Source organism: Cavia porcellus, unplaced genomic scaffold, assembly GCF_034190915.1.
Source record: "Cavia porcellus strain 051 isolate PalLab524CR breed Dunkin Hartley unplaced genomic scaffold, mCavPor4.1 scaffold_19, whole genome shotgun sequence".
Taxonomy (NCBI): Eukaryota; Metazoa; Chordata; class Mammalia; order Rodentia; family Caviidae; genus Cavia; species Cavia porcellus.
In genome coordinates, this window is record NW_026947502.1 from 30,312,363 (window position 1) to 30,336,022 (window position 23,660).

Below are 23,660 nucleotides of genomic sequence, written 5' to 3' on the forward strand. Positions count from 1 at the left end.
AAAGAAGTGAGAACAAAAATGAGAGCTCTAAAAAGGCAGACAACTAGAAGGTGGAAAGAAAATAGAAACTGAGGAATGGAGATAAGACTAGCAATAGCACATGGGAAGGGTAAGAATTGGCCTCCAAGGAAAATGAGCAGAGTTGGCATGGCTTTGTGGGGATTTCTCCAACCAATAGCAAGATGGAGCCCAAGTGACTTGCCCAAAGATGTCCGCAGCATTTGCAAGGTGGTAACTACAACCTGAGCCTAAGTCTCCTGAACCTAGTCCAGGGGTCTTTCTCTGGCCTGTGTCATGGGGATGAGGGACCAGTTGATTAGGACATGGGCACAAGTGTTGACTAACAAGAGGAGGCTTGCCGCCAGGGGAGGCTCCGAACTTCCCTAACCTGAGTGGTTGGAAAGCTACACTTAAGTCTGGAGGTCCATTAACCATCAGAGGCCAAGGAAACCAAGAGCCAAGCACTCCCAGCAAGTGATGCTTAAGTTGCAATTTCAACTTGGCAAAACTTGTTCGAAGGAGGTGTCAACATTCGGTGACTTTCAGAACCTGCCATGAAATGGACAGGCGCTTTTGGAAAAGTCAAAGCAGTAATCAAGAAGGGTCCCACCATTTTTCACACAGGCCACGATTTCCTGAGAAAACTTTAGGAATAATTGAGATGTTTGGAAAATGGTTAAGGAGCTGCCGAAATCAGCTGAATGCCGCACCGGACTTCTCAAGCTTCTAGAGGCACATTTGGGTTCTCTTGGCTCTCTGAGATTTACGCAATAATGTTCAATGTTTAGATTTGTTGATCGCCTACAGCAGAAGGGCTCCTTGTTCCTCGGCTAGCTCCAAAATTGCTCGAGATACACCTGAGACAGGCGCCCTCTGGCGGCAGAGGCGGAAGCGCACGGGGCCCCGCGCGCAGACGTAGTTACCCGCCGGCGGCCGTTCAGACCGGATGTGGTTGCGCCTGAGGTCACTTCCGGCGGGTGACGGTGCGGACGGGTCAGGAGCGTAGAGGCGGCGGCAAAATGGCGGCGCCTGAGGAGCGGGATCTAACCCAGGAGCAGACAGAGAAGCTACTGCAGTTTCAGGTAGCGGCGAGTACTCGGTACCACGTATGCCGCCGCGGGATGGGGAGTGAAACTCTACAAGAGCGTGTAACTGTCCTCACCTTGGGTCCGGGCTCTTTTTCAGACCAGAAGGTTGCCCCCTCCCCCCAGACGCCAACTGCCCAGATTCCCCTATCCCCCGAACCTCTGTTGGTTCCCAGCATTCCAACCATCGCTGCCAGCTCAGCTCGCTTCTTCTGTCTCTCTCTACACTCAGCGGGTCAGTTTCCGCAGTTTTCTTAGCGCGGCAGTCCTCAGCCATCCTTTCCCAGCCCGATGACTCTAGACCTGCCCGAGATGGTTAGTCCCCACCGCAGAGGGGTGTCAGTTGTGGCCTCTGGAACACTTCCTACCACCGTCCCATACTATTTCTACAAACCTGAATGAGGGCCTCTTGGGTACCAGGTCTTGTGCTGGGGGCTGTGGTGGGGAAGGAAACTACTCACAGGCATGGCCTCTGCCCTAGAGGTGTGGGAGGACACCACGTTAGAAAACAACGCAACAGAAGTACCGCCGTTGGCTTCTGTCGGGGTTTCGTGTCTTCTGCTTATTCCTGGACTCCTGTGCTTGACTATGCTTAAGGAGGGTGGCAACTTGCAGGAATCTGCCTCCTTTTAGTGGATGTCATGTTACGAACACTTGACACTAAACACTTAACCTCTAAACTGGAGAATGTGGTTGGAGGAGATCACTACAGCCGGCGGATGACTGGCTTTGTTACCAGTGTATCTCTTAAGTGTATATCTTGAAAATGTCTGCTTCCCTGAGGATGTTGTGGAGGTCAGATGAGTTTATGGTTGTTAGAAGCGTAAACAGTAAAAAGTTCCCAAACGAAATTACTGCCATTAGTCATTATTCAACTTACAACTGAAGATGATACACTTGTTTACTAATATATGATGTGGCAAATATTTATTCAGCAGTGGTAACGAAGATATTCAATACGGAGGCACTGCCAGATAAAATAACATGTACTGAATATTTACCATGTTGTAAGTACTTTGCTAAACATTTAGCGTGTGTTATCTCGTTAAATATTCGCAACAACACTATAAGATTCACACTAGTGCAGTCCATATTTTACAGAGGAAGGATATCAAACTTAAGAGGTAACAAAGCTTACACATCTAATATAGACAGGTGTCAAATTTAAAGCCAGGATCATCTTTTCAAGACTTTTCCCAGGTTAATGTCTGCTGTACAACTCAAGACAGTGAAATAGAGTACAAATGCTGTGATACTAAATTTTTTGTATTCTCATTTTTTCTGTAATTTCTTTGATTAGATTTTATTATAATTTTTAGGATCTTTTTCCCCTCTGGGGCTGGGGATTTAGCTCAGTGGTATAAGTGCCTGCCTGGCAAGAGTGAGGTTGTGAGTTCCGTCTCCGTACAAAAAAAAAAAAAGGAAGAAAGAAAGAAGAAAATAGATTTTTCTCTCTAAATTGAGCAGTGTTGAAAGCTTATGAATGGTAAAACGCTCTCATAGACATAGTTGACATTTGATGGAAATTTGGGGGGGGGGGGTACTAGGGATTGAACCCATGACCTTATGTTTGCCAAGCAGGCGCTTAGGCTGCTGAGCTAAACTTCTGGCCCTGATGGAACTTTTGTAGAGAAATTGACAGGATTAGAGTTGAATAAGTAAACAGAAGACCACCATCTTCCATTTCCTTGTAGAACACCAATTTCAGAATTTTACTTAACCTCTGTAAACCATTTTACACTTTACACCTCTTCAGGGGAAAACCTCATTAAGTGTAACAAGGAGATAGGAGTTATAAATCAGGGTGTAATCTTTTACTGGAAGAACATAAATATAAAGTTAAAGAGCGTAAAACTTCTGTTTTTGTATTCAATGAATACATTATGAGAAATTAGGCCGCAGGTTAATCTGTGCTGATTGCTTTATGAAACTGAATTTATTGAGGGAATGTATTTTACATTTGTGTATTACAGGCAAACACTGAATCCGATTTGTTGTATGTACTGCCTTTGAGCAGTCTTTCAAACTTATTAGCATTATGGGAGTTAGCTGATGCATGTTAACTCTTAAATTTCTTTAGACTATAGTAAACCTCCATTTATTTTATGAAGAAATCGGTTCTGAGACGTCAGGTACTGAGATGTCAGGTAACTTGAAACAGTAAGCAGCAGATTTATACTTTTTTTTTTTTTTTTTTCTGAGCTGGAATGACAGAAACTTAGAAATCCATATCCATAACAATTTGTATGTAACCTAATGGAGAAGCCAGTACATATTATGAATAATGAGAGTGCCCAGAAAGATAGGAGTGCTATTGTGTAATATGTAATATGGTACATAAACAGTGATAGGCAAAGTAGTGTGTGTGTCAATTCCAGCACTTTAGGAGACAAGGCAGGAGAACTGCAGGTCTGAGCCCAGCCTGGGCAACTTAGCCACTTAACAGGGCTCCCTCCTATCTCGAAATTTAAAACTGGAATTGAATGGGGATGACTGAGTATAAAGGCCCTGGGTTCAGTCCCCAGTACTGTAAAAAAAAAAAAAAAACAATAAAAAATGCTACAAGTCGTGCGTGATGGTACTTACCTGTAATCACAGCTTCTTTAGAGACTGAGTTAGGAGGATTGCAACTTCGAGGCCAGCCTGTGCAATTTAGCCTCTGTCTCAAAATTAAAAGAGCTGGGGGTGTAGTTCACTGGTAGAACACTTGGCTAGCAAGCCCATAGGAAGAGCTGTGGCTACTTAGGGAAGAGTCACAGTATTGATGGGGAGGGAGAATGGTTTATTGGTACCACTTACTATTTACTGCCTTGAGCATTATGTTAGATAAATTATAACCATTGTGTTTAATCTGCACAATAATGTTTGCTCTCTTAAGATCTATTGACATACTTATTCAAGGTCCTTAAACTATTAAATAGTGGAATTTTAAAGGCTAGGTCCTTACCATTGTACCTTGTTTGAAGGAACAGAATTTCAACAGGCAGTGAGCAAAGGGCTATTCAGAGCTCACAGACAGGTTGTACACATTGGTGTGGGAAAGTGTGGAATCTCTGTTTTGGTGGATTTAGAGAATTGCAAATGAAAAATAAGACTGGAAAAGCAAACTAGAGCCAACTTGCATTCAAAGCTTTTTGTGGTATAACCTGTAAGCCTAGGGAACCATCAAAAATTTTTTCAAATAGGAAATGACAACACTAGGTTTCAGGTTTGCTTCATTAACAGTATGGATCTGTGGGGCAAATTAAACCTCTCTAGCAAACCAAAAACAAAACAAAACCAGTATGAATCATAGGCTTAGACTCTTCAGGGTTCAGGATAGAACAGAATGATACCACAAGAAGCTGGTTTTCTGTTTTCTCATTTGAAATATTGAGTCTAGTGAAAGTAAAATAGTTTGGAAATCTCAGGTTTCCCATTGTGTGTGTGTGTGTGTGTGTATGTGTGTGTGTGAGTGTGTGTGTGACATATTTGATTGGAATTCTGTGAGGCATATTGTGTTTCTTTGTTGGAGTGATGTTTCTAAGGTTTTTCTCTAGTTCTCCATTTCTCCAGTTATTTTGGAACCAGTTGGTATGAATAACTAATGCAGATGTTTTGTTTTGAGCTATTTCAAATGGGAAAGAATACGTCAGTTTTACAAAGAGCTAGTGCATATATGTGGAAGTTTACTTTTTTCTGGAACACATTTGTTTAATTTTCCAGATATAGCAGATTCCCTTAGTTGCATCTAGGTTGCTGTTTGAACAACTGAACAAGGACTACATGGGCAGAAAGAAGGAGCTTGAGGAGTTATGTATAAGAAAATTTCCCTTTTAAATGGACAGTAGAATATGACCCATATTCTCTTGAATTATAGGAAGTAAAACCTGAAATCCAAGCTGTTGAATCAGGTTTATAAGTCATTTTGAAAATCACCTTTTTCACTTCCTCTGGCTATTACCTACGGGAGAGGGATATGATGTTCATGGACTTTTTTTTTCCCCTCCTGGCCCACCTGCCTCAACACTGCTCATGAATTTTTAAACAATCATAGTGATTTCATTTTTTCTAGGAAATCTGACATTGTAGAGAAAATACGAGCTTTAAAACTCTAAGTAATCAGCTTTTTAACTCAGTTTCTTAGTGAGCTTTACAATCATGGGCAAATTCTTCTTTAAACGTCTTTCCTCTGCTTTAAAGTAAGAATATTGTTACCTAGCTGACTGAACTCTTTCTTTTTTACTTTTAGAAAAACTTACAGTGTTGAATGCAATGATACACACCTGTAATCCTAGCACTCAGGAGGTTGAAGTGGAAGGATTATGAGTTTGAGGCTACAGGTTTGTTAGAGAGGTTTAATTTGCCCTCAAACAACAAAACAGCCTACCAAGTCATTTATCCAAATATGTTTGTTGGAAGTTGACAGTGAATAAGAAAATGTCTTGTTTTATTCCCCTCATCCTAAATCTAGATTTGTTATGTATCTTTGTATATTTTTTTATCCACATATTCGGATCTACCTTGTGGTTCTAACCTGGGCTCCACACATGTTAGATAAAGTGCTTTACCAACTGAGTTAACATTCTCAGTTCTAGATATACAGGTTATTAATGTATAAAATAGAGACTTTAACCCTAACCTTCATTTGACTGATTAGTTGAGACAAATTCTTGCATTTCCTAAAGTTTGCCCTAATATGCTTATGTATTTCTACTGTCGCTAGAAGAGCAATACCTCCATCTTATGCATGTACCTATGGGGGTGTTTGGGATTAAATTTAGGGCCTTCAGACTTGAGTTACATACCAGCCCCCCCCCAATTTAAAACAGGGTGTTGCAAAATCACCAAATTGGCCATGCCAGATTCAAATTTATAATCTTCTACCGCAGCCTCCTAGAGTGCTGGCATTATAGGTATGCACTAAGGCATAATGTAATGCCACTACAGGTCACACTAAGCTTGAATCGTATTCTAGGCAATAGTTATGTGTGCTCTTAAACTAGTATATGCTGTTGAGCTGGGGATTTAGCTCAGCAGCACAAGTGCCTGCCTGGCAAGCATGAGGTCGTGAGTTAATTAAATGTTTTAGGATGACTAAACAGGAGCAAGTTGCCAGAGGAAAAAAACTGCCTTCAGTTAGCTGTGGACAGCATAACTAACTGATTTGCGGGGTGGGCAATCGTTGAGGTAAAAAATTGTTTACCTAATCTTAGGTCGACTTAAATTCAGTTAATGTGGTTTTGCTAGACAAAGTATGCGATTTTGTGAAGAAAAGGGTAGCCTTCTATCAAAACATTATGTTAAATAAGTGAAATATAGAATATTTTTATTTCTTTAAATGATTAACTAATTGGAAATTGTATTCTCATTCTGTAAGAGAACTTGTATGGTCTTTGTATGATTATATTTTACTCATGAAAGTCATGATTTGCATTTGTCGAATGACCAATGACGTTCAAACATTTTTTCATATATTGCTGTTTCTACTTCTTCCTTTGAGAAATATCTATTTCAGATGCCCATTTTTGGACTGGTCTTTAAATTTGGGGAGTCTGGGGGGTTTTTTTTGTTGTTGTTCTTGTTGTTCTTTATATATTGTGGATACAGTCTTTTGTTTGAGGAACAGATAGCAAAATTTTCTTTCCCACACTATGGGTTGCCTCTTCACTCTGTTGGTTTCTCTTACTACACAAAAGCTTTTTAATGAGATGAAATCCTAGTTGTTGATTCTTTGTGATTGAAGTCCATTTATAGAGTTTTTGCCCACACCAATGTCTTCAGGAGTTCTGCCTATTCTATCTTGTAGCACATTTGGTGTTTTGTTTTAATATTTGGATCTTTGACCTATTTAGATTTTAGTTTAGTCCATGGTGAAAGATATGGGTCCAATTTTAATTGTCAGCATGTGAAAAACCAGTTTTCCCAGCACCATTTATTAAAGAGACTATCTTTCTTCCAGTGAAGGTGTTTGGCATCTTTGTCAAAGATAAGGTGGCTAAGTACATCTGGAGTTGTTTATGCATCTTCTGATGTGTTCCATTGATCCTTGGGGTGTTTTTTTGGTGGTTTTTTTTTTTTTTTTTTTTTTTGCCACTACCATGATGTTTTTATCATAGTAGATTTGCAGTATAATTTCAAGTCAAGGATTGTGATGCACCTTGCCTTGCCTTTGTTGCCCAGAATTGCATTTGCTATTCTGGGTCACTTCTGGTTCCAAGTGAACTTTAGGATTGTTTTCTCTAATTCTGTGAGATATGCTGTTTGAATTTTGATCAAGATTGCATTAAATCTGTATAGCATTTTTGGTAGTATGGTGATTTTCACTATTGTTGGTTCTTCCTAAGTGCAAGGGGGATCTTTCCATTTTCTGATACCCTGTTCAATCTCCTTTTTCAGAGGACTGTAGTTTTCAATGTAGAGATCTTTTACTTTCTTCATTAGATTGATGTCTAGGTATTTCCATTTCATCCCAGAAAGAATGGCTTTTTTTTTTTTTTCCTTACTAGAAAAGTAACAAACTCTGGCAAAAAGCCTTTCCTGTGGAATGGCTCATACTGTAGAAAGCCTCCAAGAACAGGGTATTTGGGGCTATCTCCAAGGTTGGAAAGGAGGGGCGGGTTAATGCCTCAGGGACCAGCAAGTTTCCTCCTATCTGTAAAATAGAGGAAATAGTTTTCCAAGGGAGGGAAGAGTCCAGGGAAGACAGGGATCCAAGAGGAAGGAGAGGACCCAAAGTTAGGGGCTTTGAATTAACGCCAGGTCTCCCTAAGGATCAGATTAGCAGAGTGAGTCTGAGGGCTGAGCCTCTCAAAAGCCCTAAGGCCAGGAGGTTGGGGGGGGGTGACAGGAGAACAAGATGGGCCCCCTAAGCGGGGGTTCGGGATGTGCAGCATCTGAACCTGGGGAGAGTCCTCAGCTATCAGGGCCTCACCGGCTAATGTCCTCGCTTCACTGTCCCCCAAGAATGGCTAGTATAAAGAAATCAACCAATAGCAAATGCTGGCTATGAGGGGGCGGGGCAGGGGAGAACCATTTTCCACTGTTGGTGTAACCACTGTGGAAATCAATGAGGAGATTGTTCAGAAAAAACAGGACTAAAGGTTTCATTTGACCTTTCTATTCCCCTTCTTTATACCTTCCCAAAAGAATAAAAGCATCATACTGCAACAATTTATGCACACCCATGTTTATAGCATCATAATTTATAATAACTAAATCTTGGAAATAGCCCACGTGCTTGCTCATCAACTGATGAATGGATAAAGAAGATGTGGGGTTTTTTTTTTTTTTTTTTTTTTGTCTTTTTCGTTTTTATCGGTACTAGGGATCGAACTCATGACTGCCTGCTTACAAGGCAGGCGCTTATGCCGCTGAGCTAAATCCCCAGCCCCATGGGTTTTTTTTTTTAATACAATAGTGTATTAAAAAAGGATAAGCTAAAGCCATTTTAGCAAAATGGATGTATCTTGAGACACATACTCTTGAGATATGATCTCACTATGTAGTTCAGGTTGGCCTTGGACTCAGCTGTGTAATTAGGCTGACCTTGAACTCACAGGTATTTTCCTGCCTCAGCCTCCTGAATGCTGAGATTATAGGCCTGTACTACCATGCCCAGCTAAGATCATACTCTGAAGTGAAATAAATTGGACACACATGTAAAAACGTATAAAAACCACATTGTTTCTCTGGCGTGAGAAACTGACAGTGTAAATAAGGACCAAAACATATCATAGATATTGTGAAACAGGAAGAGGAACTAGGGAATGGGGAGGAGAAAAAGAAGGAAGGAAAAAGAAAAAGATGAGAAGGAAACAAACCTTTGGTAAATAAGAGGGGAAGAGAGGTTGAAGGGAGAGTAGAGGAATGAATCAAGTTATGTCATGTACAGATACAAATTCCCTGTGGTGGATGTGATCATTGTGTATACCTAAAGCATACCAATAAACAAAAACAAAAAGTCAACTGAGCATAGTAAGTGATTATGAAAACAGTCTGGAGTAAGGCTGCCTGAATTGGAATCTTGGATCTTCAGTTACCTTGTGACTGTGGACAAATCACATAGACTCTCTGGACCTCAGTTTTTTCATCTGTGGACTAAAGATTAAATGTTAATGTGTCTGAAGCTCTGATGGATATTAAGCATTTGAATGGTAAACATTATTACTTGTAGTTTCTTAAAACATCTATAGACAGTAAAGTGGGTTTGGGGGGATATCATACAAGTAATGCATGGAGTATCATTGTACATAAAGATTTATCCCATTTTCTGTCAATTCACTTACTTGATTCTTGCTCTAGCTTAAAGTTCTAGGCACTGGATACAGTAGTACTATACATTAAACATAATTTGTCATCTGGTAAAATTCACATTGTAGTGAAAAGAGACAAGTCGAATACGTGAAACATGTTAGTTGGTGATTAATACTGTGAAGAAAAATAGAAAATTTTGATGGAGTTGGATTTTAAATAGGACACTCATGGAGTGTCATTTGTATGAAAACCTAAAGGATTTATGGAAACAAGAATAGCTGAGGGAAGAGGAGTCTAGAAGAAATAAAGGAGTAAAAAAATTTTCTTTTTTTAAGACAGGTTCTTGCTATGTAGCCCACGCTGGCCTTGAATGCACTGTGATCCACCTGCCTCTGCCTCCAGAGTACTAGGATTATCGGGGTGCACCACCAGAATTCTAAAACATGATGTCCATTGTACATGTAGTAGAAAAAGAGGTTATAGATGTGAAGATAGGACTAGATTTTGAAAAGGCCACTGTAAGGATTTTGACTTTTTTCTGATGTAAGATGGGTAGCTTTGTTTTTGAGTAGTTGACAGAATTTAGTATTGATTTAATATGATTATTCTAGCTGTTGGCTTTAGGAAAACCTGAGAAGTAAAGGAGCCAATAGAGACCAATTAGGCCAGGTGTGGTGGCACATGCTGTAATGCTAGCACTTGGAAGGCCAACACAGAAGGATCACTGGGAGTTCAAGTCCTGGGCTCTGTAGTGAGTTCAAGACTAGCCTACACTATGTAGTGAGACCCTGTTTCAAAAATCCAAGGTGGGGGGAAAAACTGGGAGGAGGACCAATTGGGTTTTTGTAGTAATCCAGGGAGGTTTGGACCAAAGTAAGGAACGTGTTAATGATGATGGATTGTTGAATTTCTTCTATTTTGAAGGTGAAATGGATGGAATTTTCTGAGATGTTATATGTGGATTGAGAAATGGAGGGGGAAATTACGACTATCTCTTAAGGAGAAATGCAGAAGACTTGGGGCTGGGGATTTAGCTCAGCGGCATAAGTGTCTTCCTTGCAAGTGTGCAGTTGTGAGTTTGATCCCTGGATAAAAACAAAAAAGACAAAAAAAAAAGAAATGCGGAAGACTCAACACATTTGCTTGTGGAGGTAAAGTCAGTTTAGATTTGTCCTGTGAAGTTTGAGATTTCTTTTAGATATTCAAGTGAAAATTTTCAGTGGGCATTTGAAGTCTTGAGTACAAAAGAATGATCTAAGTGGCAATACAAATTTAAAGAACCATCTGCATGTATATTTAAAGCCATGAAACTGCTTGAGATTATCTGTGGAACTACTGTATAGAGCAGGTCAGAATATTTGCTATCTGTATAAAAATATGGACTATAACAGATCTAGTATTTAGAGATTTCTATGCTTCCTGTGGAAGAGAAATTATGGCTAAAAAGGATATTAGACTATTAAGAGCCTGAGAACCATATCCCTAGTAGATAACCTATATTATGGATCTAATTAAAAACAGGAGTCCCAAGATAGTGCCCATTTAAACTGGCAGATTGGGAATCATTAGTGACTATTTATTTGCAATTGGAGCAGTACTGGAATCTTGCTTTTTAAGAGATGCCTCCAGTCTTTCAGAAGTTCACAGGAATCACAAAAGTAGCTAACCTATGAGCTATGCCTATGATCTTGTAGGCATTAGGCAGGCAGGATTAAGAGCAGTGCAAGTCTTCATTGTAACTCAGAGGTATCTAGAAGAACAACCTGGTGTAGTCCTAGTAGGTAAATCTGCTGTGGCCTTTGGCAGAGTTGGAGAATTGTCCCTAGTTTTGCTAGTAAATCTCTTTTTAGTAAGGGAGCACGTGTGGAACAATTGAAAATTCATGGCTAAATGTTTGGCCTCTAGTGTCAGAGCAAGTGTGAAGAAGCTCCAGTTAGGGTCCCCTTGACCCTAATTTTGGCTATTGATCTACAGGAGGGTTTTCTATAGAAGGAAGTTAGAATAGTATCTATAAGGAATTGAATTTGTTTACCCATGACATCCAGGGTCACTCATGATTTTTCATAGGAGATTGAGATGTCTGTGGACAGGGGCATTATAGATTGCCCTGGGCACCTTCGTTCCTCTTCATCAGAGTGGAAGGTAAAAGTTTTGGCTAGCCAAGCCCCTCTCTGGGAGAGAGGACAGTCAATCCTCCAGTATATGAATCAGGAACATCATCTACCTGATACACACAGCAGGCCCTAGATGGTAGCTGGGTATGACCTTGTGCCCAGTGTCAAGTTTCCTTGCATTTAAAGCAGGAATTCTTTCCCTGATTGGCCTGGGGTTTTCTCTTAGATGGTTTGGGTGTGCTTAAAGCATTGCCTTACAACAGCCATAATTTTGGCCAGTCTTGTTTTTCTTAGTACTTCTTTTATCCTTGTCTAGATTCTGATTGTTAAACATAGAAAAGACCATGTCCAACAATTAGGTCATAAGGGTGTGGGGTACAGCAGTGGTCAAAAAAATTGGGCACCTCACCATGATAGGTGAAAAGCAAGGGTCAAAGCTTTAAATCCATCTGCAAATATGCCACATCTTTTGAAAATCAACCTGTTGTTTACATTGTTGGGGATCTGCCACTGAAAAAGGAACCTGGGCTCAAATAGTTCTCTCTATTCTTGTGACCTGTCCCAGGGGCAGGAGATGGGCTTCAGGGATAAGAGCTGTCTGAGGGATATGAAGAGGGTACTGATTTACTGGCTTGAGTTTAAGGAGACCTCCCAGGTGAGAGAGACCCATCCCTGAGACAGTTGGGTGTCTGAGGACAGGGTCATTGGTGATGTCACTTTCCTCTTCCTTGAAGATTCTTTTAAGTTCCATATTTCCTGGGTCTTTCTTGAGAGGAAGAGCCCTAGAAATCTGAAAATAAGAGGTTTTACACCACTTTCCTTGCCTTTTGCAAAGAAGAGCTAACTGAAGCATACTATTTAGCCTGCTATTCTGCAACCATCTCTTACCATTTCCTAGTTACTACAGGACCCGAATGGTATTTTGTGAGGCCTGTGACAAGAGAGAAAACTAGGTCTTGGGTCTTTCAGATGTTGTCCATGCAGAGAAATACAGATTTCATAAGAAAGCATTTTTCATGAGGCTCAAGCATAACCAGATATCTCTGGCAAAGCAAACAGCACCAGTGTTTTCTCCATAACCTCCCATTAACTCCTGCAGAGTCACGTTGTTCCCAGTTTCTGAGATACAGCCTAATGGTAATATAGCTGGGATCTTCAGGATGCTTCCCCTGGTGTGTCGTGGGGGCTAGAGAGAGACTGACTGACTGACTGACTGACCAACTGACAGACTCACCAGGTCTAGAGTCCTTCAAATGGCGTCCAATGTAGGATGCAGACCCATTGAGTCCCCAGAAGCATCCTTCGTGAGATTCAGTTGTACTGCGCACTAAATGTCTCAAATGTCTACACAAAGAAGCACTGGTATGTTTTCTTCTTCTCTCCCTGCTCCTCCTTGTCCTCCTCCAGCATCCCCCCTGCATACTCTGGTTTACATAACTCCCTAGAGAGATGAGTAGCGCTCCTTGGGGCCCCCAACTAGTAATGTGAGAAAAGGACAGCTGCATCTAGCTCTTGAGAAATTTATTCTGATAATAAATGGTTTGGTACTTTACTTTAAAGCAGTAGAGATAGAAACCTTTTTTCAGCATTTAAGAGGAAAAAAGAAAAAAAATCTTTAAAAGTTCCAAGTACAAGGATAGAGTTTGTTATCTATTAACTTTAGCTCTACTTTGTATACTCATGGCAGAATGATTCATCTGTACTGGTCACTTCCTTTGTTTTGCTCAGGCCTCCAGGTACATGTTTCTAAATTGCCTGAATTTCTGTTAACAAGCTTAGCAGAACCACTTGGACCATGTGGATTAGAATAGCTCACTGAAAAAGTCCTCAGTGTTGGGATTACAGGATATGCCATCATACTCAGATTAGGTCTTATACTTATTTGTCGAATTTATTTATTTTTTGGTTTTATGTTTGTTTGCTTGCATGCATGCTTGCTTTTTGAGACAGTTACACTCCATAGTTCACACTGGCCTTAAACTCACTAATAGCCCAGACTGGTCTCAGACTCCCAGTGATTCTCTTGCCTCAGCCTCCCAAGCACTGCATGTAAGGAGTGGTGCAAGGCAAAGACCTGCTGAGACCACTAGGCTTGTGTGAAGGCAACATGGCATGGGATTTATTGTGCTTGGGTGCACGCAGACAGAGGGTGAACAGGCCATCTGTAGGGAACAAAGAGAAGCTGCTCTCACTCTCTTGTGCGCTTGCGCTCTCTCTCTCTCTCTCTCTCTCTCTCTCTCTCTCTCTCTCGGGGGGGGGGCTTGAAAGAAGGTAAGGGACATTAGGTGCAAAGAATTTAATAAACATCAATGGAAAGTTCTCTGGATGCTTTAAGCCTCAGTGGACAAAGTGCTTGAGGCATAGTGTGAATGTTTGGGTGTCTTTAGATGTCCAGGTACTTGAAAGAATCCTAGGCCCATCTTATCTCTGCCTAGGACACAGGTGTTGCACAGAGAACAGTGCCTCTGCTGACAGACAGGTTGGGTATTGGGAGAGTCAAGTCAGAATAGGGTCTTAAACTCCAGTTACAGGCATTCACTACCCCATCTCTTTTCAATGATATTATAAATCTAGTTGTTTCTTTTTATTTTAAAGTTTGTATTAATGTGTATTTGCAATCCCTAATTACATTCATCATGGAGAATTGGTACATGGATCTATGACATCTTAATTCTTTTTCCTTCTACTACTCTTCCTTCCTCATTTTTTTCTTAAGATTGTAGATTGTTAATATAAACTACTGAGTGAAAGAAGCAACCCTGAGCTGGCCATGCAGGTACACTCTGAGAAACTGAGGCAGGAGGATGACAGGTTCCAGCCCAACCTGGACAGTTTATCAATTTAGGAAGGCTGTGTCTCAAAATAAAATTTTAAAATGAGCTAGGGACCAGCCAGGGTGGTGCATGCCTACAATGTCAGCACTTGGGAGGCTGAGACAGGATTGTGAGTTTGAGGCTAGCCAAGGCTACAGACAGAAAAGGCTTTTTTTCTGGCTGTGACATTTTGGAAAAGGAAGACCTGGAGAGAATGTAAAGATATCCATGGTTCCATAGTTGCTAGCAGTGAAAGGGAGAGGGAAGATGAACCACAGAGGATTTTCAGGTATACAATAGGCATAATGGGCCACAGAGAGTGAACCCTAATGTAAACTACGAACCTTATTAATAATAATGTACAGTTGTAACAAATATAACATCCCAATAATTGGAGTAGGAGATGGGGAAAGGACTACTTGAAAATCAATTTCCTGTTAATTTTTTCTATAAACGTAAAACTACTCTTAAAAAATCTAGAGCGGGTGGGCCTGGGGATTTAGCTCAGCGGCATAAGCACCTGCCTTGCAAGCAGGCCATTGTGAGTTCGATTCCCGGTACCAATAGAGCGGGGCATGGTGGCTCATACCTGTAATCCCAGCACTTTGGGAGGCTGAGACAGGAAGATCATTGTTAGTTCAAGACCAGTGTGGTCTACAAAGTGAGCTTAAGGCCAGCCTGAACTGCATAGTGAGACCCAGTCTCAAAAGAAAAGAAAAGAAAAGAAAAGAAAAATCTGTTAAGTAAAAAAATAAATTTTAATTGCTTTGAGACATTTTTCATATCAGTATTAGATCAGTTTTAGATTTGAACATAGAAATCTAGAGCCATTTCTAGATTTTTATTTTTTGTCTTTTTGAGACAGGGTTTCACTATGCAGTTCAGGCTGCCCTTGAACTCACTTTTGTATAGGCTGGCCTTAAACTCATAGCCATCCTGCTGCCTCAGCCTCCCAAGTGCTGGGATTACAGACATGTACCACCATGCCTACCTAGATTTTATTTTTTGTTTCACTGGTTTTTCTCTATAGATGACAAATACTATTCTTAATTATAGAGAGTTATAAGTTTGTTCTGTTTTGTTTTGAATTTTGGTTTTTTTTTGTCAAGGTCTTCTTGTGTAGCCTAGACAGGCCTGGAAGTAGTGGCAATCCTCCTGTCTCAGCCAGCCTAAACGCTGTGATTACAGGCTTTGCCACCATGCCTGGTGAGACCTGCAACAATTTAAAGGCAGTTCCCTCTCTTTTTCAGTCTTCCTGAATTTTCTTGTTTCTCAAAAAAAAATCTTTACAATCAACTATTTAAACTTGAACTTTTGTTAAATTTGTAAATGAACTTCATGAGATATGATTGACACCTTTCTGTAGAATCTTCCTATCCGACAATATAGTTATATCTGAGGAACTTTGTTGTTTGGGTTTGGGGTTTGGGTTGTTTGCTTGTCTTTCTTTTTGAGATAGGGTCTCCTATGCAGTTCAGGCTGGCCTTGAGTTCACTTTGTAGCCCAGGCTGGTCTTGAACTTTCAAGGATTACAGGAGTGTGCCACCACACCCATCTTTCTTTGTTTTGTTTTGTCTTATTTGTTTGCATTACTGAGGAGATTGAACTCAGATACTAAGTGCTGAGTTATATCCTCACTCCACCTGCCCCATCCATTTTTAAATGTTTTGTTTTGAGACAATCTTACTAAATCACTAAGTTGTACAGACTGGGCTCAGACATGTACTTCTCTTGCCTCAGCTTCCCAGAGTGCTGAGATGACAGATTTATGCCCTCATGCTTGGTTTCAGAGACTTTAACCTATTAATTCAGTACTGCTTACTACTGTTAACAAACTCTGGGGTGCTGGAGTCTGCTTCTGGAGGTGGCTTCTAGATTCTTTCTGTCCTGAGCAAAAAATTGGTCAAGACAAGTACAGATATTTTTATTATAGGTAGCCAACAAAACAGGATCTGCAGAGCAAGTTTGCACTATGTAAAAGAAGGAAAAGAAGTATGTATATCCTGCAGCTTGAAGCTGGGCCAACATGCAACAGAGAACAGTGGCAAACATTCAGTGTGGACTGCTCTTGTGTATCACCCACTCCTCAGGCTAATGTCAGGTATAGGCCATGCTATGGAAAACCTGGTAAGCATTCTCAGAAGTTGTTAATAGGTAGTCTTCTTGTGGAGGTAGCTCACCAAATGCGTACTGTAAATGTTTCAAGTTCTTTTCCTCTAAAACAAACAGTTGAATGAAACAAGCAAAATGGTGCAGTGTTTCACATTTACTGTTTGAAACTGGAAAAATTAAGTGATGGGTAAGGAAGAAACTGGCTCTGTGAGCAAGCTTGGGCCAAATAAGAAAGGAAAATAAAATAATAATACAAAAACAAAAGCACATCTTGCAGGACACAGGATAGCCTACTATGAGGAAAGCCACTGTAGTGAACTCTTCATGGTGTCTGTGTTCTTTTTTCTATATGGAACCTGTGAGAAGTCCACATATGGGGCCTTGAAAATTGTTTGCCATATGTCTTCATTACTTTTCTCTGTTGCTAAGACAAAATACTCAGTACCCAAAATTAAGGAAGAAAAGGTTTAGTTAGCTCAGTTTGTGGAGGTTTCAGTCCATAATCATGTGGCTCCCAGGCAGGGTAGCATGGTGAGGGGCAATCGCTTAGGACGGCAAAAGACAAGCCAAAAGCAGCCAGAGTAAAAGGGGGAAAAGAGCAAGCCTCTTTTCCTCCCTTCTATTGTATGCAGGTTATTTAATCTCATGTGGGTGTGAAACTCACACCATCTCAGTGCCCTACTCTTGCACAGAATGTGGATGTTTATAAAATGAGAACCCTGACCCTCTACTGAGTCAAACTTCTAAACTCACACTGACACAATGCACAACGCGCTAGAGGTATAAAGGCATATTCTTTTCACCCTAGAATGTAGAACTGCTTGCTGAGTTAATAATTAAGCTTTTACAGTTACCAAGTTGACATACCCGTCAACCATTGCAGTATGTTTTGGGATCTGATCCCACCTACCTTCCCAGTCAGTCTAACTCACACCTATCTCCCTGTCTCAAAGTCCATGTGCAAAGTACCCTGGGATTTTGTAATTAGCAGGTCATGCCCACTTCTCTGATTAATTTTGCTACACTCTAATCTGTTTTGCTAGTGTGTTTTCTTTTTTCCTGTAAGTATGTCTTTCCTGGAGAAGTACAAAAAATTTATGATCAGGTTGCTTTAAGATTGGGATATTTCTTCAGAATGGGATCCGTATCAGTATTTAGGCATCTTCTAAATATTTTAAAGAAGCCAGAGATAGTACTGCATATCTGTAATTCCAGCACTCAGGAGGATCACTGCAAGTTTGAGTTCAAGGCTACTCTGAAATACAGATAGGAGAACACTGCTTTGAAAAACTAACTCTCCTCCACCCCAAAATTTAAAAAAATATATTTTAAGGAATATTTCCATACTTGGAAGACTAGTATAAATTGAAATTATTCTGAATAAATCATTACTATAGTATAGATACTCTTTTAGAGGTAGATCTTTGGGATAGGTCTTGGTAAAGATTGATTGCATTGCTGGAAATTGAATCCAGAACCTTCGTAGTGATTGACATCCCAGCCCTTTTTTCACTTTTTATTTTGAGACAGGATCTGGCTAAGTTGCTGGATTGCCCAGGCTGGGCTCCAACTTGTGATCATCCTCCCTTAGCCTCCCAGCACTGGGATTGCATCATGCATTACCATGCCCAGCAAGATTTAAATTTGTCAGTTTTCTTTTGAGCTGTTTAAGGATCTTTTTTTATTTAAAGAAAAGGAAAAAAAATACATGGAGATAAAAAAGGGTAGAAATAATACAAAATTACAGAAAAATAAACAGTAAGAAATCGCTGGTTGATAAGTTATATATTGTCATCTTAGAAATAGCTGTTCAGGTTACAAAATTAATGTATTTAAAATGACATTCAAAAAGTGACACTGCAAACCGTTCTGCTCAATGATCGAACAAAAACTCAGTAATATGGTTATCAGTCCTACACACTTGTTTTACATCTCAAGAGGATAAGATTAAACATATCAAAACAGAACAAAACAGTTAAAAAAAACAATTTAAAGAAATACAGATTTCAAAGCAAGTCCACTGGAGATCTTCACTGTCTATCTAACTGTCTCTAGTTTCTTACAAATAGTTGTTCCCATCTTCACCCACATTATATACATATTGCATATTATAGAACTAATCAAATCATTACAGGATGATGAAGGCTTTTTAGGTCTTCAAGATCTAACATTGGGGAAGACAATAATAACTACTATCGCATCTCACATTCTCTTCATGGTAGCCGTCCCCATCTTTACATATGCTGAAATTGAACTTAAGCAACTAGACTAATATCATTCTGATCAGTGAATAATAGTATTGCTAGAATTTTTATCATAATGCTACAAAATTAGCTTTGGGTTTCTTAGTGTCTCCTCAGAGTATCTGTTAATTACATCTTGCATTATGTAATCTGTTCACGTAAATAATTTTTTTTTTAAAAATCTCGTGTGAATTTCTGCATATATATCTATCCTCTCTGTATTATAGGGAAAAACAAATCATAACAAGACAGTGAAACAAATTCCTAGAAAAACATGCAATGGATAAGACATATAAGACCACAATATAGGTGATCTTCTGTAGTTACTATGTTTTCTCTTGTTATTTTCAATAGATTTGTCCACATCATTGGCTTAATATAGTTAAACATAGTATTACCTATTTTTATAAAAACACAACTTTGAAAGCATTGTAGGATTTGAGAGCTGTTAATAATACCAGTATGGATATCCTTTATATCTTGTCATCTTCAGAGTAGTTGCCTCTACTTTTAGGGTTGATACTAACAAGCATACCAAATTCAAATAAAATCAGCCAAGGCAAACCCATGGTCTTATGAATCGGATTCAATTAAGATCAGTCATAGTAAGACAATGTAAGTAATACAGGATTTCAGTTTAAGTTAATAAGAAAGTAAGGATAGTTACCATGATATAACCTGCTATTTTGGGGTCAGATGGTCTGTGCCGTCAAATCTGCCATGAGTGGACAGACCAGAACAAATTAAATTCAAACTAAATATGACGATAAGACTACTGTGTCTTTTAAATCCTGATACACTATTAACAATGACCTCTGCCATTTTTTATAGTGTTTCAGAGCTGTCTATACTAAAGACTCTAGCTTACCGTCTCTGTCTCATGTCTGCTACTCCACTTTTCTGCTATAATTTGTCCACCTTATTCCCTCATTCCACTGTCTGCCCCGTTCAATGAGGCCTCTCTGCCTCTGTTGCTCGAATCCTGGTATCCCTTTCTCTCTTTCTCTGGAATGTTCTTCAGCACTCTCTGTAGGGTTGGATTGGTGGCCCCGAACTCCCACAGTTCCTCCTTGTCTTGGAAGCATCTTATTTCTCCATTAATTTTGAGAGAGAGTTTTGACGGGTATATGAGTCTTGGTTGCATATTATTTTCTTTCAGGACTTGGAATATTTCTCCCCATTCCCTTTTTGACTTAAGAGTTTGTGTTGATAAGTCTGTTGTTATTTTGATAATTTTCCCGTTGTGGGTAGTCTGCTTCTTTTCCTTGGCTGTTTTTAATATTCTGTTCTTTTGGTGGATTTCTGGAATCTTGATCATTATATGTCTAGGCGTAGATCTGTTTTGGTTGTAGGTATCTGGTGTTCTGTATGCCTCTTTTATCTGGATATCATTTCTTTTTGCTATACATGGGAAATTTTGCTTTAATATATCTGTGAATATTCTTTGTATTTCATTTTTGGTTGCTCCTGCTTCCTCACTCACATTCTTTATTCTTAAGTTATGTATCCTTTTGTCATCTTCTAGCTTTTGAATTGTTTCTTTCTGGTTCCTTGTTATTTTTAAGAGGTTTTTTCTTTCACTATCATATGTCATAAATCTCTCTTCAGGTTTCAGAAGTCTGGCTTTAGTTTCTGTCAGGGCATTTTACCAGTGTTCAGTGGAGTTTTTAGTTTCCTGGTAATCTCTTTGGATCTGTATTATGTATTCTAAGTTTAAATTTTTCAGAAGTTTCTCTTTATTTTCTGATTTCCTCAGTTCTTCCATCTGTGTTCTCTTGGGCAGGGCTTGTCATTTCTTTAATTAATCTCTTTATATCTTGCCTCACTTGGATCAGGAGTACAGCTTTAAATTCATCTATGAGGTCATGGAGGTATTTTTTAATTTCAGCTGATGCTATGTCCAGCATTGGATGGTTACTGTGCTTATTCTCTTCAGTGTTTACTTCTCCTGGACTTATTTTTTCATGTTGGGCAGCTGGAGATTTTTTTTTATTTTTATCTCTTGTCATGTTTCTGGTTTCTTTCAGACAGGAGTGTTCCTGGGGGTCTCTGGCCCTCTCCATATTGCTTAGGGCCTTTCAGAAGCATGCTGACTTGAGTTTTTGCTGTCTTTCCCAATTTGCTGTTTTCTGGGATAGACAGGGATGCAGGGTGCAGGCTAGCCTCCAGCCTCTGTGCCAGTCAATTGTAAATTAGGCTGTACTTTCTGGATGTCACAGAGTTGAGACTATTTTGTATCTGCTTATTGGGCCCCAAGCAGAGGCTTGGTTCAGCCCCAGCAGATCCTGCCAGTTCTCTCTGTGCCAGAAGCAACTGACTAATGTCACCGTGGCACAGGGTTCTGCCCCAATCCCAGCTGTTCTCTTCCAGACCTCTCTGTGCCAGGAGCACCAGGACAGCAGGTCTGCCCAATTCCAAGATGTGTTCCACTAGTTCTCTGTATGATGCTGAAGCCAACACGGCGCCAGGCTCTGCCCAATTTCAAGATGTCCTCCACCAGGCCTCTCTATGCCAGGGGTGACTCAGTGATGTCACCGAGCCACAGGTTCTGCCCAACTCTAAGATGTCTTCCGCCAGACTCTCTGTGTTATTGATGTCGCTGTGAAGGCAGGCTCTACCCAATTCCAAGATGTCCTCTGGCCAACCACAGCCACGGGACCCCGTCCCTAGTACTCACCAGGGCTCAGTGCCGGTCTTCCTCTTGAGTCTACTGCACACTACGCCACTTGCCTTCACTGCGTTCCCGGCACAGCATGGAACGGTCAGAAAACTGCGTTCGGCTTTGGAGCTCCAGAGCTTTTCACAATCTCCTCTGGTGTAGCGGGGCAGTCCTGGCTGCTTCGCGGGGTCCTGGGTCTCAATTTCCAGCAGTCACCAAAAGCCAACACAGCTTTTCCTGTTGGGTCCACTGGTCAGTTTGCCACATTAAAGGTGCGGGATTTGCAGCCTCCGGTTATCAGCCTTCGCAGTCTCAGCACGACTTTAAATCCTCCAGCCACACTGTCTTGGTTAATAAGAATCGTTATCCATTCGTCTGGCCCTCTCCATGTTGTCATATTCTAGCATCTAATATGATTTCTCCAGAGAGACTCTCTGCCCAATCCCCTAGCAAGCCGCCATTTTTGAAAACCGCCCTAAGGATCATTTCTTGTGTTCTGGAAATCTAATTGCTGATAGAATTTTTTGGGTGGCTAAAAGATAAGAAGTATGAAATATAGAGACCTTTACTTTAAGAATGTGGGGAGAGACACCCCCCCCCCAGGGTCTGGCATTCTCTCCACCAGACATGTGGTGTGGGGGCATACATGTAGCTTAGGTTTGGGGTGGTGCCTAAGGGACATTAGTGATGCACAGGTAGCCCATTGATATTAATTTCGCACCACAGGTGAATTCCTAGGGACGGGGTGGGGGGGGATAGAGCCCCTTGGTTCCGCCTCCAAGGCTTTACCGGCTACTGTGTCTGGGGCAAAAACCTTTCAGTTGCCATTTCTCCAACCTTATATTTTTGCTTAAAATGAATAGTATAAATAGTACAGTAATAAAATTGGCAGTCTGGTTTAACCGCTTTTGGGTGTGTGTGTGGTTAGTACTATCATTAGCAACAGTGCCAGAAATGATAAGTAGCAAAAATCTCTATAAACACTGAAGGCTTTGTGGGATTTGGAGTTTTTTACCAAGAAATTTTTGAAAAATGTCTTATAATATTGGTATATAGTAAAAGAGAGAAAAATTTTATGCTAAATATCTGGGGAGATTTTAAAATGTTTCTGAGTTCTTATTAGAATTAAAAGTCAAATGAAAAATGTAGTACTTTAACCCTCTTCCCTGTCTATACTGCTTCTACTGTAGGTTATACTTCATTTCTCTTCTGGAAAGTTTCAGTAACTTTTCATTCTGGTATCCCCAAATTATATTTATTATTATTCTGAGACAGTCTCCTAATTCAGGCTGTCCTTGAACTCATCTGTCAGCCTTCTGAGTGCTGGGATTATAGACATGCATCACAACGCCCTCTTCTCTTTAGTCTCCTCAGTTTTCCTAGAGCAATGGTGTCCACCAGTGGCATGTGTGCCACAATAGGATATTTGTATCATTCAAACATCTGTTTATTTTGTTTTATAGTTTCTTGGGGGTGGGGGTGAGGGACAGGATCTTGCCGTGTAGTTCAGGCTGGCCTTGAGTTCACTATGTAGCCCAGGCTGGCCTTGAACTCCTGGTGATCTTCCTATCTCAGCCTCAAGCGGTGGAATTACAGATATGCACCAGTACACCCAGGTTATTGAAAATTCTAAAAGATTTCTGTTACTGACCCAGCAGTAATCAGAATAATGGGAAAAGTGGGAAAGCTAGATTAAGGCAGTCAAAGATGATTGGGGTAGCATTAATTAGAGCAGCCTGAAATCATTCTTTGCATATCATGATTAGACTCATACTTCCATTGTTCAGCCTCAATTATGTACCCTTTTCATTCTATTCCAGTGATACTTTTTAATTCCTTAACATGTCATTGCCCTGTATCTGTTCTTTCCTTGCACTGAAGCATTTACTATATTCAGCCCAGAACCTTGATATACTGATAAGTATCTTGATTTAAGGATTTGTATATAGTGTACAGTAAATTGTTGTAATAACATGCAATAGTTACAGTAGTGTACTTACTGCACAGTGTACAGTAAATTGTTACAGTTACTTTTTTTTTTTTTTTTTTTTGATAGGGGAGTACTGGGGATAGAGGCCAAGACCTCATGCAAGCACTCTACTACAGTGCTAGTTCCTCAGTATAAATTTTATATTGAAACACAGTCTCAGTGAGTTATCCAGGTCACCTCCAATTTGAAGTCCTCCTGTCCCAGTCTCTGAAGTAACTGGAATTGCAAGCTAGCATATATATTTTTATTCCACAAAAGCATCGGGGTTCAGAGTGTGACTTCATTTTGTGCTTGTTGGATGGTAGATGCTAAATACTGGATGAATGAGTAAGTAGAACAGTGTTATCATAAATCTTGCTTAACTGGAGGGGTTTTTTTTGTTATTGTTCATATTTTTAATCTGTTAAAT

At 40.2% G+C, this 23,660-nt stretch overlaps 1 protein-coding gene across 3 annotated transcripts in view; it reads left to right on the forward strand.

Moving 5' to 3' along the window:
* Positions 1-933: 933 nt before the first annotated feature.
* Faf2 (Fas associated factor family member 2) overlaps positions 934-23,660 on the forward strand; it is a 61,290-nt gene continuing 38,563 nt past the window's right edge. For 2 of the 3 annotated variants that reach the window (XM_063230816.1, XM_063230817.1), the window contains exon 1: positions 934-1,082. In XM_063230816.1, coding sequence (XP_063086886.1) covers positions 1,020-1,082 — 63 coding nt within the window. In that variant the 5' untranslated portion in view covers positions 934-1,019. The remainder of the gene's footprint in view (positions 1,083-23,660) is intronic. The other variant, XM_063230815.1, reaches the window with a different exon arrangement.